General features: G+C 39.1%; 1 protein-coding gene across 3 annotated transcripts in view; it reads left to right on the plus strand.

Moving 5' to 3' along the window:
* DNAH1 (dynein axonemal heavy chain 1) overlaps window positions 1-15,506 on the plus strand; it is a 254,640-nt gene that overhangs the window by 84,052 nt on the left and 155,082 nt on the right. For all 3 annotated transcript variants that reach the window (XM_070738680.1, XM_070738681.1, XM_070738682.1), the window contains exons 16-21: window positions 5,392-5,474; window positions 6,738-6,879; window positions 7,829-7,984; window positions 12,899-13,097; window positions 13,912-14,165; window positions 14,652-14,864. In XM_070738680.1, coding sequence (XP_070594781.1) covers window positions 5,392-5,474; window positions 6,738-6,879; window positions 7,829-7,984; window positions 12,899-13,097; window positions 13,912-14,165; window positions 14,652-14,864 — 1,047 coding nt within the window. The remainder of the gene's footprint in view (window positions 1-5,391; window positions 5,475-6,737; window positions 6,880-7,828; window positions 7,985-12,898; window positions 13,098-13,911; window positions 14,166-14,651; window positions 14,865-15,506) is intronic.

The following is a 15,506-nucleotide window of genomic DNA, read 5'->3' on the forward strand; positions in this document are numbered from 1 at the left end:
CAAGCTATTTGTTTAAACCAGTGTTTCCCAACCTTGGCAACTTGAAGATATTTGGACTTCAACTCCCAGAGTTCCCCAGCCAGCAATTCTGGGAGTTGAAGTCCAGATATCTTCAAGTTGCCAAGGTTGGGAAACACTGGTTTAAGCAATGCTATAATGAAGCTGCTATTTTTGACCCCGTTACTCAAAAAATCCCTGAACAATTTCAAATGTAAAAGCTGCTGACTAAAGGCAAGAGTCAGACTTTTTACTTTTTAAGTTTTCCTTTCTGCCTGGTATCTTTAGTCCTTTCTGATGTTCAGTTTCTTAAATCATAAATCTCAAATTACTTTTTCATTTAGGATAGACTAAACAAATTGGTTCCCATGAAGTACTCTTTATTTATGTAATTATTTCCAAACTCTTATAGCAGAAGTTCTAATTCACTATTCCAAGTATCTAGACCCTTAATTCATTTATAATGTTTTTGAATCAGATTCTTATTTAGTTTTCTACCAATTTATTTTTATTTTTAAAATTTATTCAGATCATTTTTAATTTATTCAAGAATGAAGGTACACTCACCTGGTTTTTCACTTGCAGTATTTAAGATCTCTAATATCTTTAAAGTACCGTGTTTTCCCCAAAATAAGTCAGGGCCTTATATTTTTTGAATTCCAAAATAGGGCCTTGGCCTTATTATCAGGGGCCGCTTATTATTTGGGGGATGCAGTAGGTGGCAAGCGTGGGATTGGATGTCCCATCGCCGCCGCTTCCACTTCCTCTTCTTGATACCAGCTCAGTGGATGACCCATGCCACCACCTCATGAAGTAGGACTCTGCAAGGCTTGTTGTGCCATTGTATGCAAGAACTGCAGGTCTGTCACGAGCTTCATCATACAGCACAGCTGGGGTCCTGCTGCTGTTTGTGCATGCAGTGGTACAAGCCTTGTAGAGTCCTGCTTCACAAGGCAGCGGCGGTAGTGTGAAGAGTCTCACTTAGACTTATTTCTAACAGGTGGGACATGTTGGGCCATAAGGCACATGTCTTATCTGACACTTGTAGCTCAGTCCAGGTTCCTTGGCATTGTGTCCAGAGAAGCCCATTGTAAAAGAAAACTTATTGCAAATTCAATTAAGCTTCTTGAACTCACAAGAAGTTTTCTTTTATAATGGGCTTCTCTGGACACATCACCGAGGAATGTGACAGTGCTACAAGTGTCTGGTAGGATGTGCATCTCATAGTAGGGTGCAATTTTGGAGTGTCAGGTCGGGCGGGGCTGGGTGGGCGGGGCCACAAGATGCACATCCTACATGGGACTTGTAGCTCTGTCACGTTCCTCGGTGTTCCACTGATTCTCCCGCACCTCTGGCTCTCAAGTGAAGCAGGAGGGGGAAGAAACTGTTGCGGGCTGCATGAGGAAGCTGAGCTGACAGCCAAACTTCTAGCCAGGCTCAGCAACAGAAGCAGCCAGGCATTTGCTTCCTTCTCTCTCTCTCAGCAGTGGGGGTGGGGGAAGAGCACTTATGACACAGTATCCGGAGAAGGAATATTTTAGCTGCACACTGAAAGCAAGAAATCTTTCTCTCCTTTTGCTCCAAGAGGCTGCACAGGTGCAGTTTCATGAAGACTCATTTCTGACAGAGTTTGGAAGAGACAAAGGTTTATTGTGTGCAGATTGCATCCAAAAGGTTCCTGCTGAGAGAGGGGGGGAGGGAAGGAAGGAGGAAAGTCAGGTGCTTTGCCTTAGGCAGCCTGTGAGAATTTCTTCCCCTTCCCACTTTGCTCGAGAACCAGAGGCGAGGAAGGTCAATGGACACAACACCGAGAAATGGGTGGCTGTTCCTGCAGGGGATTCTCATGCACATCCCTCACCTACATCCCCTGTCTGAAGTATGCAAGGAGGGCAGGTGGAGAATGAGTGGCCAAGGCCAGCGAGAGAGGGAAGCATGGCCGGAAGGCAGAGCCAAAGGGGCAGGGAGCCCATCCCACAGCCTGGCGCTTTCTAGCTTACTGCAGGAGTTTGCAACATCAGCAGCCACAAAGGCACAAGTAGCAAGAGCCCAAGAGTTGCGGCACACCAGCAACTCCACCGCAGGGAACAGCAGCAGCAGCTCCAGGCCAGCACATGGCTCCTCCGGCAGGTGCCTGGAAAGCCTCGGCCTCTGCATGTGCAACGATAAGAATGGGCTGGAGGCGCATGTTTGCTGCTCAAGCCCTGCGCTTGTGGGCTTGCTGTACCTGACCGGCCTCCCCGCCTCCTTGTAGGCAGGGGCGTGTTTCTATACGCTGCCATAGTCAGTCCAGAGGAGCCAAGACAGTCCCGCAAGATGTGTGCACACCCACCTCTCACTCTCGCTCTCCCAGCCGGGAGCTGCTCTTTTTGCGGCAGGCACTCTTTTAGGCTGGGGGAGAGAGGGGGGTTACGCGCACACCTCTAGCACTGTTTTGAAATGTGCTCTTGCCTGCGAGGAGATGGCGAGACAGGGATTGATGCTCACCTCCTCTTCCTCAGAGGCAGGAGTGTGTTTCAAATTGCCGTAGGCAGAGCCCAGAGGAGCCGGGCTAGTTCCGTGGGGTGTGCGCACACCCGCCTCTCGCTTGCTCTCGCTCTTGCTCTCCTGGTCAAAAGAGTGTCAACTGCGAAAAGAGCGGCTCCCGGCGTGTCCTCCCCTTTCCCTGGAAAGTAGTTGAGGGGGCCTTATTGGGGGGGGCTTATTTCAGCACATGCGCTGAAAAGCCTGATTGACCTTATTATGGGGACATGTATTATTTTTTGGGAAATAATAGTTGAATAGGTCCTTTTACAAAGGATTATGAGTGAATGCCCTTTAAAAGGTGCCTCTGTAGTTGAGGAACATGATAGTTTCCTTAATCTCCCAGCACTTAAACCTGTGGGAAACTGTCAGGATGAGGGTAAAGTCCGTTTGGACCATAAATCATCCCAGAAGCGATGGATTGAGAGAGAGAACATTTGTTTTCAAAACAAGGTTTCTTTTTATTATAAAAGTAGAAAATTAAATATGTCATAAGAGACATAAAATCTTCACATGATGGCAGCTAATACAGGACTAACTATATCAAAATGGAGAATAGGAAAGAGACAGATGTGAGCTGAAATGACGTGGCAGGATTTTACATCATAACAGAAGGAGCTAATAAAACACACACACAGTTAACTATTTAATTACTGAATGACTCTGAATGTCTCTGGGGCTGTCAATATTCAGTGTGACTATCCTTTAGTCTCCACATGAGCAGCAGCCTTCAGGAGCATATAATGGCAATATAATAATAATAATAATAATAATAATAATAATAATAATAATAATAATAATAATAATAATAATGCATTTAAGGCTTAAATAAGGTCCAGGAGGGAAGTGTTTTTAATAGGAAAGTGAACATAAGAACAAGGGGACACAATCTGAAGTTAGTTGGGGGAAAGATCAAAAGCAACATGAGAAAATATTATTTTACTGAAAGAGTAGTAGATCCTTGGAACAAACTTCAAGCAGACGTGGTTGGTAAACCCACAGTAACTAAATTTAAACATGCCTGGGATAAATATATATCCATCCTAAGATAAAATACAGAAAATAGTATAAGGGCAGACTAGATGGACCATGAGGTCTTTTTCTGCCGTCAGTCTTCTATGTTTCTATGCAGGAAGATTCCATGGAACTGATCTACATCACTATCCTTTGGTTGTAGCTTCAGTCATTTTGTCCACTCATTCAGAGATATCTTAGCTCTTTAATCCTCACCTGGAAGTTTCAATTTGTATAAATATATAAATTATCTTGAAGGAGTAGTGGCTGAGTATACAGTATTTATTTTTGCCAGACCAAATGGGAGCACCTCACTTAACTAATAAATAAAGATATTTCCAAGTCCCTGATTTTGTATTCTGTACTTAGTGAGCCAATGCAGATTTTTAAGAAACTGCAGCTATAACATATTCTCGAAAACATATTTATACCATTATTAAAAAAAGACACATTTCAAGCTTCTGCACAGCCCTGCATACAGAATACTAGCACTTGGATTCAATCAAAAGATATAGATATGTTTATGTTTATGCCTATACCTGCTATGTTGTACACGTTTTACAAACAAACAGACAAATAAATAAATAAATAAAAATATCTGGGGACAGAAGTGCTATGGCAGTAGAAATATCTGTCAGTGTATAAACTCTGTTGAACATCTGCTGCAAAACTATTTGTTCAGTTCTTTATTTAGATCATGAGCATCAGTAATTATCCGAGCACTATCAGTATCAGCATTTATAATTTATTTATTAAAGCCCTGCTTTTCTATTCTGGTAGATATTCAAGGTGAGTAACAACATATATTTAAAACACCCTAAGAATTTAAAAATCTTAAACACATAAATTAACATTACAATTAATACTAGCATCACGGGACAGAAGAACAGCATTTTTAAGCTATATTCCGAATATAAGATGCACCCAAATTATCAGCCTCTTTTAAGGAGGAAGAAGTTGCGTTTTATACTCCGAAAAATATGGTAAGTAAGATACTGTGTTAGGAAGTCATGCCTCATGCCCTTTAGATGCCCTTCAGAACCATGATTAGCTGCTAAACGATTAGCAGCCAGAGCAGACCTTTTAGTATAGACATCATACGTTCTCTCTATCTGCATCAGTTATCAGCTACTTTGGTTTGTGCCAGTTGCAATTTCTGACACTTCTCAAGGGAAGGATAGCCCAATGTAGAACATGTTACAGTAATCAAAAGAGAATGCGACAGGGCACAAATCCAATTGGTTCAGGGATAATTACAGTTAGTGCCCTAGATATAATTAGACAAATGTGCTCCTGGCCATAATCACCACCTGTAAATCTAGTAGCAGATGATATAATCAAAGGACACCCAAACTGTGAACTCTACTTATGTTGATTCTCAGGTTATTAAAAAACGCTAAAAAACATGGTAGGGTTGGCAGTAACACTGTCTTGCACTTGCCAATAGGATCTAGCAGGCTTTAAGAATAATCTATAGCACAGGTGTCAAATTTGCTATGTCAAGTTGCCCTCACATGACGTTTTGTGATGTTTTTCCCATTCCCTGGGGTGGGGTGGGGTGGGCGTGGCCTGCATGTGATGCATCCAGCCCACAGGCCACCAGTTTCACACTGCTACTATAGTCTTATACTTCCTAAAGTTTCCAAAGTAATACTTCAGTAATTTTTAAGATCTTGCTATGTTCCTTGTGTTACTATAGCTTAACAATCAAACAATAGAATTATTTCTTCTTTCTTCAACCTTGTATCTGAATCTCACCATATTAAATTCTGTTCCATAATGGAATCAAATGTTGATCATGGAAATAACGTCTGCCTCTGGTTCTCCCCCCCCCCCCCTTCTCTATGTATCATCCTGTAGGAATTGATAAGTAATGTTATGGAAGAATATGAAGTCATGGAGGAATTTCTTTACAATTTGACTCAAGATGACTTCAATGACAAGTAAGCATAAGTCATTTCCCCTGCAGTCAGAGCAAGACCTTTGGCCTGGGTTACTATATTTTGTGCCTCGGGGCTTTATTTACACATCAAAAGGTTTCATCAAATCTCTTCAGGCAGCCTGAAAAGATACCTGCTGCACTACCTTATTCAAATGCAGAAGCTGTGATAGTGTGAGCCTGCAGACTGGAATTTAGGCAATCTTGTACTTTCTGACCTTTTAAAAAAAAAAAGCTCTTTATTTTATATTGCATCTCATGAAAGACCAATGAATTTAGTGACTGTCAAGTGTGAGATTGTTAGGCTGCATATTTCTCTGTAGCTAGATGTAGAGCATTCACAAGAACCTATGAATTACTAAAGGATGTCTGTCCTTGCCAACATTTCAGTACAAATATATGCTATAAACTGGATGCAGAAAGTAAAAAAAAAATGGTCCCAGCCTTTACAATGTATTCTATTTTCCATAGAATTTAAAGTCAATAAGAACATATATAAATATTACATACAATGTGAGTTGAAATACCCTGAGCTGCAGAAAATACGACTTCAGCAACAGAGTAATCAATGCCTGGAATGCATTACCTAACTCTGTGGTTTCTTCCCCAAACCCCAAAAACTTTAACCTTAGACTGTCTACAGTTGACCTCACCCCATTCCTAACTGGTCTGTAAGGGGCATGAATAAGCGCACCATTGTGCCTACCATCCCTGTCCTACTGTCCTATTGCCTAACTTATCTTTACCTACCTTGTAATGTTTATGTGTTTGTTTATGTTTATTAGATTTGTATTAGTTTATGCTAATGCCCATTACCTTGTACATGCTTGAGAAACAAACAAACAAATAAATAATTTGATGTTATTTTTAACTTATTAAGACTTTAAACAGCATGTTTCATTTGCAGAGTAATTTATCTACTATTATTTCAGTGATCAGGCTCAAAAATATCTTATGATGAAATGGGTCATTGCATTATTTCCTGTTTTATAGACTGAGAACTAACATAGCTGTTCTGTCTTCTGTTTCCTACAACTTATTTTCTTGAATTATAGCATGGTTTGCCATGTGACATAGCCAAAGCTATTTCATTTAATATATATCCTGCACTTAGGTGTGATTGTATGCATGATGGAACAGTGTGATATTAAGGAGTTGGTGGGGTTATAATTTTTTCTTTTCATTCCCAGATACTGCCTGTATTTAGTTGTATGAAACATTAGCACTTTCTTATAATACCCCAAGATACATTCATTTGTGCTTTCAGGTGGGCTGCAAGTAACTGGCCTCTGAAAATCAGTTCACAAATTGAATTAATAAGGCAACAGCACATTGAGGATGAGGAAAGATTCCATAAAATTCAGCTGATGGATCAAACCAATTTCTTGGAACGTTTAGATGGCCTTCAGGTACCAATCCCTGATTGCATGTTTCTTTGCAGTCTCATTCTCTCAATCTCATTAAACAAACATGCATGGGTATACAAGCAAGAATGATACATGAAATTGTGCATTAATTAAATCTGTCAAAACAACTGTTCCTATGTAATTGATGCACTATCATCAGGATTTACACAGCCCTATGCTGTTTCAAATCCTGCAATAAATGTTCTTTGGCATGTAGGCTTTTAATATAAAATATAAATATTTTCATATAAAAAGGATATGCTTCCATGGTTTTGCTTAGGCTATACATTTGCTCTTGTCCTGAACCTATTTACTTGTCAAGTCCTATTTGGAGATTATTTCCCATATGCTTGAAATGGTGTCACTTTGAATATTTTGCAAATATTGCTTTTAATTCATGGTGTTACCAACTTGCTAAAACCCAGGTATACAGCCTGTGGCCTAAATATCATATGCACCAAACACCTCCTTTTCAAATTTTATTACCTACCTGTAACAAACCTACAATAGTATTCTTTTGAATATAAATATTATATATGTGTCTGTTTATGAGTATGTGAAGTGTATTCAACCAAGGGAACGGTGGTGGTGGTGGTGGTGGAAGTGTTGTACATATACCTTTTGATTTATTTTCCACCCAATAATAAAGTGAAATGTGATCAGATGGGGTCATTTTAAGAATATGTGTGACTGCATTTATTAAAAGTTTAAAAGTAAAAAAAAAAATATCCCAATACATTTTAAAAAATCTATTTATGTGGTTCTGTCCCACTTTTGCAATGCAACCCTGATATGTTATTCCAAGACTGGTAGCTAATCTCTTCTCAGAAACACATTGAAATTGTAACCAAAAGGCAACTATACAACTGAAATACATAAGCCTATTTCCCAGCCAACGTATTTGTCTGAAAGATCCTCTTTTCCTATATATTACACCTGCTTTGTTTTCCAGATTGCAGTGGCTGGATTTTCTGCACACATGGATATTGGCCGGGCCCATGAGATAGCTAATGAAGCCAGAAGAATCAGAAAGCAATTGAAAGAGTCCCAGCAGTTGGCATTGCTTTACAATAATCGGGAGCGTATTTTCGGCATGCATGTAACAAATGTGAGTGTCCAGCATTTTTGTCCATTCATCATGCTTTATATTCCTCTGTGAGCTGAAGACAACAGCAAAAACTTTCCAATATCTCATCACCAGTATCTCATTACAACTTCATCATGTAATGCTGCCTGTATTTTGTGAGCAGGTTGACTTACAATTCTTCCCTGCAATCTAACTGAAGTGTTTTTCTCCTGTCGGTGAGCAGCAGAAAAACTAAACCGGCATATATTTTACTGTCTCCGCTGCCGATTCTGTGTATGAGCTGGAAAATGTGTCCTCAATTCATGTGTTGGGAACATTGCTCTTCCCCCATATTGTCAGCATCACCAGCCAGTGGGAAAATCATGTGCCAATCACATTACCTGAAGTCATCTGTCAGAATTTATCCTATTCTTCACTTGCCACTGCTCCCAGTCTAGGGACCAGCTGCTGAGGCTAGGACAGCTAGCAGGTGAGGGGGAGAGAAGGCTATTTAGCCACCAAATCTCTGGCTCAGAGACTGAGCAGTCCGAATAGCTGACTGAGTCAGAAGTGACAGTTACAGGAAGTTATAACAATTGTCTCTGCTAAATAGAAAAACTTTATATTAAATTTTATCACTATCATATATTGTTTGCAGGCTTCCATTCCTATGTAAAATATCAAAATTTGTAGAAAGCAGGTGTCTATATCATATTTATACATTTGATGCCCAGTGTCAAAACTCATTTTTTAAATACTTAATTCCTATGGAACTTTGTTCCTAACTTTTTTTTCTACATTCCCTCTCTTACCTATAGCCTGTAATATGTTTATTGTAATATATTATATATAAAATAAATTTCTTTTTAGTTATTATTATATTATATTTGCTCCATTTCAGCTCTTACATAGGTAGTTTATATTGTGGTGACCATACATGTTTATTGTAAAATATTTCAAAAAACTGTCCTTTAGAGTTATTTGTTTTTCAAAAACTTATTTTTAACTTTGATTTTTGTCATTGAGCAATAGCATTTAGCAATAGCATTTAGACTTATATATCACTTCACAGTGCTTTACAGCCCTCTCTAAGTGGTTTACAGAGAGTCAGCATATTGCCCCCAATAATCTATGTCCTCATTTTACCAAGCTTAGAAGGATGGAAGGCTGAGTCAACCTTGAGCCTACTGAGATTCAATCTGTCAAACTGCTGGCAGCTGGTGATCAGCAGAAGTAGCTTGTAGTGCTGCACTCTAACCACTGCACCACCGAGGCACTTATTGTACAAATAATACCATTTTAACTTTTACTGTACAAATATTACCACTTAATGCACCATCTTCCCTATTCATGTGAAAAATATAGAACTTTTAAAAAATAAATATACATATACTGTTTGCTTTTATTTTATTAGAAAATGTATTTTTGTAAAGTTTTTCTTAATTTTTCCTTTGCAAAGCAAATGTGTACGCATAAAGAATTATTTATTGTTATAAACCTCTCTCAGATTTATCCCTTTTTCAGGTTTGCCCCTTATTTTTTCCCAACAAAATATGGACACCATATTTTATAACCACTTCCCAATTTCTCAAATTAAGAAATTGCAAAAGTCAGGGGAAATAAGCAGGAGGAAAGCCAATTATTTGCATTCATGTTAGTATCATGAATGAATCAATCAATCAATCAATCAATCAGCAAATCTATGAAAACTGAGAATTAAAAATACAGCAGAAATTAATTGAAATAGATCAGACGGAATTCACATTCAGGATAGACTCATGTAATTTCATGGTCCAATCCATGGAGAAACAAAGTCTTCAAAGCTTTTGTATTGGGCAGCAGGACCAGGTCAATCTGAATTTCAGGGAACATTATTCTGTAGATAGATACTGCAACAGGAAAGCCAACACTTTGGCTGATGGGACTCAGATCATGCCAATCCTATCTGGTCTGGTTGGACAAGCAGAAATAATTAAAAACATTCCTTCAGATATCTTGGCCCTGTATTGCAAAGGGCAATCCAAAAGTGCTGATGAGATGTTTTAGGCTTAATTCTAGTTACTAGGCTTAATTAGGGTTCAGTCTGAAATTGTCTTCATCCAGACTTCCACAGCTTCTGGCTATTAAGGCAACATCACTTAATTGGTGTAGATGCCAACAAATAACTTCATGCAAGAGACCCACATAGATGTTATATAGGAGTAGGAAGAACCTTGAAGTCTCCACAAAACAAAGGTCTAAGACTAGATCTCTCATCTATCAACTTCAGCTGGAACCAGCCATGGAGAAAAGAGGAAGAAACAGCATAATACTGTGTCTCCCATTCCTAATCCTTTAAGTCAATCCAAAGTAAACCATAATCAATTGTGTTGATGGTTCTCAAGACATCATGGCAATCATGCAGTAGCCAATCCTGGTCCTACCACTACCACAAGATTTCCACAAGTGCAATCAATGCTATCTCAGTATTATATCCAGATCTGAAAAAGTTCAGATTAAACATTAATATAATCTAACTGAAAAATACAGTTAATATACAGGGTTATTCAAAAAGAATGAACCAATTTCAGGACGCATTGCTTCAGTTCTCAAGCATTGTCATGTAATGAGTCAGTGACCATTTGAAAGAAGAGTTATCTAAGTTGTGAAGGCCACCTTGAACACTTGTACGATAGGAAATAAAAGTTGATTGTGGGTAGAATACTTGTGACTTGGCTGAAGTTTTGTATTACTTTTCCTTAATAAAATATTGTGTCATGAAATCGCTTCATTGTTTTTGAATAACCCTGTAATATAAAATGTGAGCAAGTAAATTCCTGATTGATATCCCCCACAGGACTACCCAGACAGCTGCTTTAATATGCTTCCTTTAGTTTATGAGCTGACACAAAAATTAACACAATTTGCTCTGAACCATCAGACAAAGCACTATTCTATCCCAATAATGAGGCCAACCAATAGCACCATTTTTACCCCATTAGTTGTAATGGGGAACATATTAAAAAGAGCAATTGGTGAATTTCCTATAGTAAAAAAACCCCCCTGCACTACTAACTGCTGTCCTTGGCAGGGGATGTGACTGGAACAAAAGGCATGTTTTAACTGATGACTATATCCACCAATTTAATCTTCTGGCAGAATCTGATGCTGAGTATCCATAGAGTTTCATTGTTTGTCAGGATCTGCCTCTTATTTTTTATGGAGGTCACCTATGCTGCAGATAATCTTCAGATTGTCACATAAAATTCTTGTTCTCTTTTATGTTTTTTTTCCCTGTCTTTCTGCCTCACTTAGCCTTGCTGTCTTTTTATCTTTGCGTAAAAACAAAAGGCTAGGAGGTTGTTGACCAGCACTGGCTGGTGGACTACCAACTTCTCCTGACCTCTGCTCCCCAGCCTTTGCACTGTATTTCCTCCTTTCTGTCACTCCTTCTACCAGATTGGCTATCAGAAGTGAGAGCACTCTTAACAGGGAATATATCTGCATTACTCCATTATGTAATCTATATGTGCAGGCTAGAAGTGGCAAGCTCTTGACAGAATCATTCAATAAATGACAAAATATGATATCTTCAGCTCCCGTTCTCTTCGGAAAGTAAGCCCCATAAGCAGTTGCTCAGGCTGAAAAGTAGCCTATATATGCTGTTCCTGAAAGTGGCCAGGAAATACTGGTACATCCCAGTTCCTGAATCTTTGTCAAAGTATCAAAAAATCACAAGGTTTGTGCCAAGAGACGATGAGAAAGGGCAATTTAAACACCGATCAATTAGATAGAAAATTGGGTACAAAACTTGGAGGCAAGGTAACGTCATGAGCACATAGATTTAAAGAACGCAGATAGTTGTCAACTTCTGACCACAACTGGGACCATAATTTCTATTGCTAAGCAAAGTAGTTGTTAAGTGAGTCACATCTGATTTTACCATTGCTTTTGCCATGGCTGTTAAGCAGACCACTACCTTCGTTAAGTGAACCATGTGTTCTTTAAACAAATCTCACTTCTCCCATTGACTTTGCTTGTTTGAAGAACCCTGAAGAGGTCAAAAATAGCAATCATATGAAGCTGGCTGGCATGCTGCAACTATTGGAAATATATGCCAGTTGCCAAGTGCCTGAATTTTGATCACGTAACTGTGTGGATGCTGCAATGGTTGTAAATGTGGGAACTGACCGTAGGTTGTAGCATTCTTTTCAGTGCCATTGTAACATTGAACAGTGCTAAATGAATGGTTGTAAGTTGAGGACCTCCTGTGGTTAGTAATATGGCTTTAAGTAGCATGTTGTAGGCTGTGCAAATGAGACCTAACATGGTTTCCTTATTATATTTCTTAATATTTTCTCTTTTAGGATATGGTCAAAAGTAATTCGTTTGGTTTGGTGTTCTATCATATACTAACGCTGAAGAGGGTAAAATATTAATGCCAGCCCATAAGAGACTATGGAGACTTGTGATCATCCAGTTCATTGAGAGTAGAATTCCTCTGTCAAAGTGGCTTCTTCCTTCCATTTTATTTATACTAGCATAGGGGAGCAAATAAGTGCACAACATGACTGCCTGTAGATTTTGTTTAGCATAGGGGTGTGAAACTCAAATTCTGTGAGCCGAATCCGGTCCACAGGGTGCTTAGATATGGCCCATGAGCCCGCCCTGGAAACAGCAAAGGACTGGCCCATGGTGCCTCTACCAGTGGAAATGGAGCTCAGGAGGGCTACCCACAGGCCTCCCAGGCTCTGTTTTCAGCTGTGACAGCCTCCTGCAGCCTCTGCCAATGAAAACGGAGCTTGGGAGGGCCGCATGGCCAAATGCCCCCCCACCTCCAAAATCAAACACAACCCTGATGCGGCCCTCAATGAAATAGATTTTGACACCCCTGGTTTAGAAGATACTTTCCACAAACACAAGCTATCAGGAATTCATTCTGTTTGTTTGTTTCTTGCTTGTTTTTGCTTCCCTCAGTATGATAAGTTGTCCAGGATGGTCAAAGACTTTCAGCCGTTCTACGATCTCTGGACCACAGCATCAGACTGGCTTCGCTGGGCAGACAGCTGGATGAATGATCCTCTGTCTGCCATTGATGCAGAGCAGTTGGAGAAGAATGTCAATGAGTCTTTTAAAACAATGCACAAATGTGTGAAACATTTCAAGGATATTCCAGGTAAGCGCTAGGCCTTGAACCAATTATGTATTGTTTTGATGAGGGGTGAAATTAAAAATTTGGACTTCTTTAGGAAGTGTTTGCTTGTCTATTCTTACCTGTTGTAATAACCACATTGTGGGCCTGCTCAATGGAAAGCAAGTTCAGAAAAAATAGAGGGTATAAAAAAGACTTAGAAAATGCTTTCCTCTGCACCTTTTAAAAAATTATACAGATATATCAGAATTATAAACTTTCTCTGAAATGATCTTGACAGTAGCTTTATGTTTAAATTGTAATATATTCCGTTCTGGAGGATTATGGGGGTTTTGCCTTTTAATTTGTGTTCTGTTTTAAACAGTGTATTTCATTTAAAATGCAGGGAATTGGTTTAGCAGAAAAATAACATGAAAGAATATATATGTAAACAGGAGGATTAAAAATACAATTGTATAAACAAAGTAAATTTTTTGTTTTTCCTCTAGTGAATAGAATCTTGCTCATGAAAGCACTGCTAGCTTATTACTTTCCTACTGCAAGAGTAGCCAGAGGCTATGCAGCAGATTATTCAAAACAATTTTAAAATATTGCCCCAGCACTGCCTTGGTCACAATTATAACTTAAAAGAAACCATCTATAGGAAAAAATAATCTTTAATCAGATATACAAAGAAATAATGCCTGCTAGGACAAACTGAAGATTTCCCTTCAGTTCATGTAATGCTGCATTTGTCAGTGATTTTTTTCCTGATTGCTTTTGTCTGTAAACAGTGCTCTGATTTACTATATCCTGGTGTCTTTTGATGATTACCGTATTTTTTCTGTTTTATGAAAAGCATGTCAGGATGTGGCTGTGGAAATCCGTGGCAAAATTGAGGAGTTCAGGCCTTACATACCTCTGATTCAAGGTCTGCGCAATCCTGGCATGCGCAACCGCCATTGGGACATGCTTTCAGAGGAGATAAAAATCAACGTGAAGCCCAAAGCCAACTTGACATTTGCCCGCTGTCTGGAGATGAAACTCCAGGATCACATCGAGAGTATAGCCAAAATAGCTGAAATTGCAGGAAAGGAATACTCAATTGAGAATGTGAGAATGCCATTTAATTTCTTCTTCCCTGTAGTCTTCATTTGTGTTCCAATATGCTGTCTAATAGCTGAATTGTTTTCTTCTTGTTCAGAGAATCTTAAATTTTTTATACAATGCACTGTATAAAATGTGTAACCCAAACACTGGCAGTCTCTCTGAGAAGAATGTATTAAAACAGATAGATCTTCAATATATTAATTAGCAATCATTTCTTATATTGACATAAGATATAAAAAATGCTGGATGACTTAAACTAGGATGAAATTCACTGGAAATGTTATATATTTGCATGTTATTCATTGTTTTCTAAGAATAAAAAGTTCAGGTAGAAAACAATAATTCCTGTTTACTTTCTTTCCTTCTTTTCTGCTTATTAAAGCTCAGCTTTTTATCAATGCTATTGCACTCTGTTAACTTCTGTCTAGTTACCATTCTTAAAGCAAGCTATATTCAATGATATTAAAAGTATTATTCCACATTTCCTAGACTCTGGATAAAATGGAGCGTGAATGGGAATCTATCCTCTTCAATGTAGTTCCCTACAAAGAAACTGAAACATTTATTCTGAAGAGTCCTGATGAAGCTTCCCAGCTTCTTGATGATCATATTGTTATGACACAAAGTATGTCCTTCTCACCTTTCAAAAAGCCATTTGAGGAAAGGATCAACACGTGGGAGAATAAGCTGAAGTTGACCCAGGTACACACTTTCAAGTTGCTTTCTGTGATCAGAAGAGGGATTATATTTAACAGAGTTTTTTAACTAAAATAATTTTGAAGATAGTAACTTGTTAGATCAATATCTTTGATACACAGATCAAAGTGCATGCTCACATCAATCCATGTTGACATCTTTGGGTATAGATTTTAACTTCTACTTACTCTGTAGATTAAGTGAGCTGTTATTATTCCTCCTATACAAAGGTATGCATTACTTATGCCAGTGACGGGTGCCACAGGTGGCCATTTCTCTTAGCACACGAGCCGTTGCCCTAGCTAAGTTCCAACAGGCATGTGTTTGCCTTCCAGCTGATTTTTGGCTCACACAGAGGCTTTGAAAGGTTGTTTTTAGCTTCCAGAGAGCCTCTGAGTAGGGTGGGGAGGGTGTTTTTATCCTCCACCAGCTCCAGGGAAGCCTTTGGAGCCTGGGGAGGCTGAAACACGAACCTACTGAGCCCACCAGAATTTGGGAAACAGGCCATTTCCAGCCTCCAGAGGGCCTCCGGGAGGCAGGGGAAGGTGTTTTCGCCCTCCCCAAGCATTGAATTATGGGTTTGGGCACTCTCGCATGCGCGATAGTGCATGCCCATGCTTTTTCGGCACTGGAGAAAAAAAAGGTTCG

Source organism: Erythrolamprus reginae, chromosome 2 (genome assembly GCF_031021105.1).
Source record: "Erythrolamprus reginae isolate rEryReg1 chromosome 2, rEryReg1.hap1, whole genome shotgun sequence".
NCBI classification, from domain to species: Eukaryota; Metazoa; Chordata; class Lepidosauria; order Squamata; family Dipsadidae; genus Erythrolamprus; species Erythrolamprus reginae.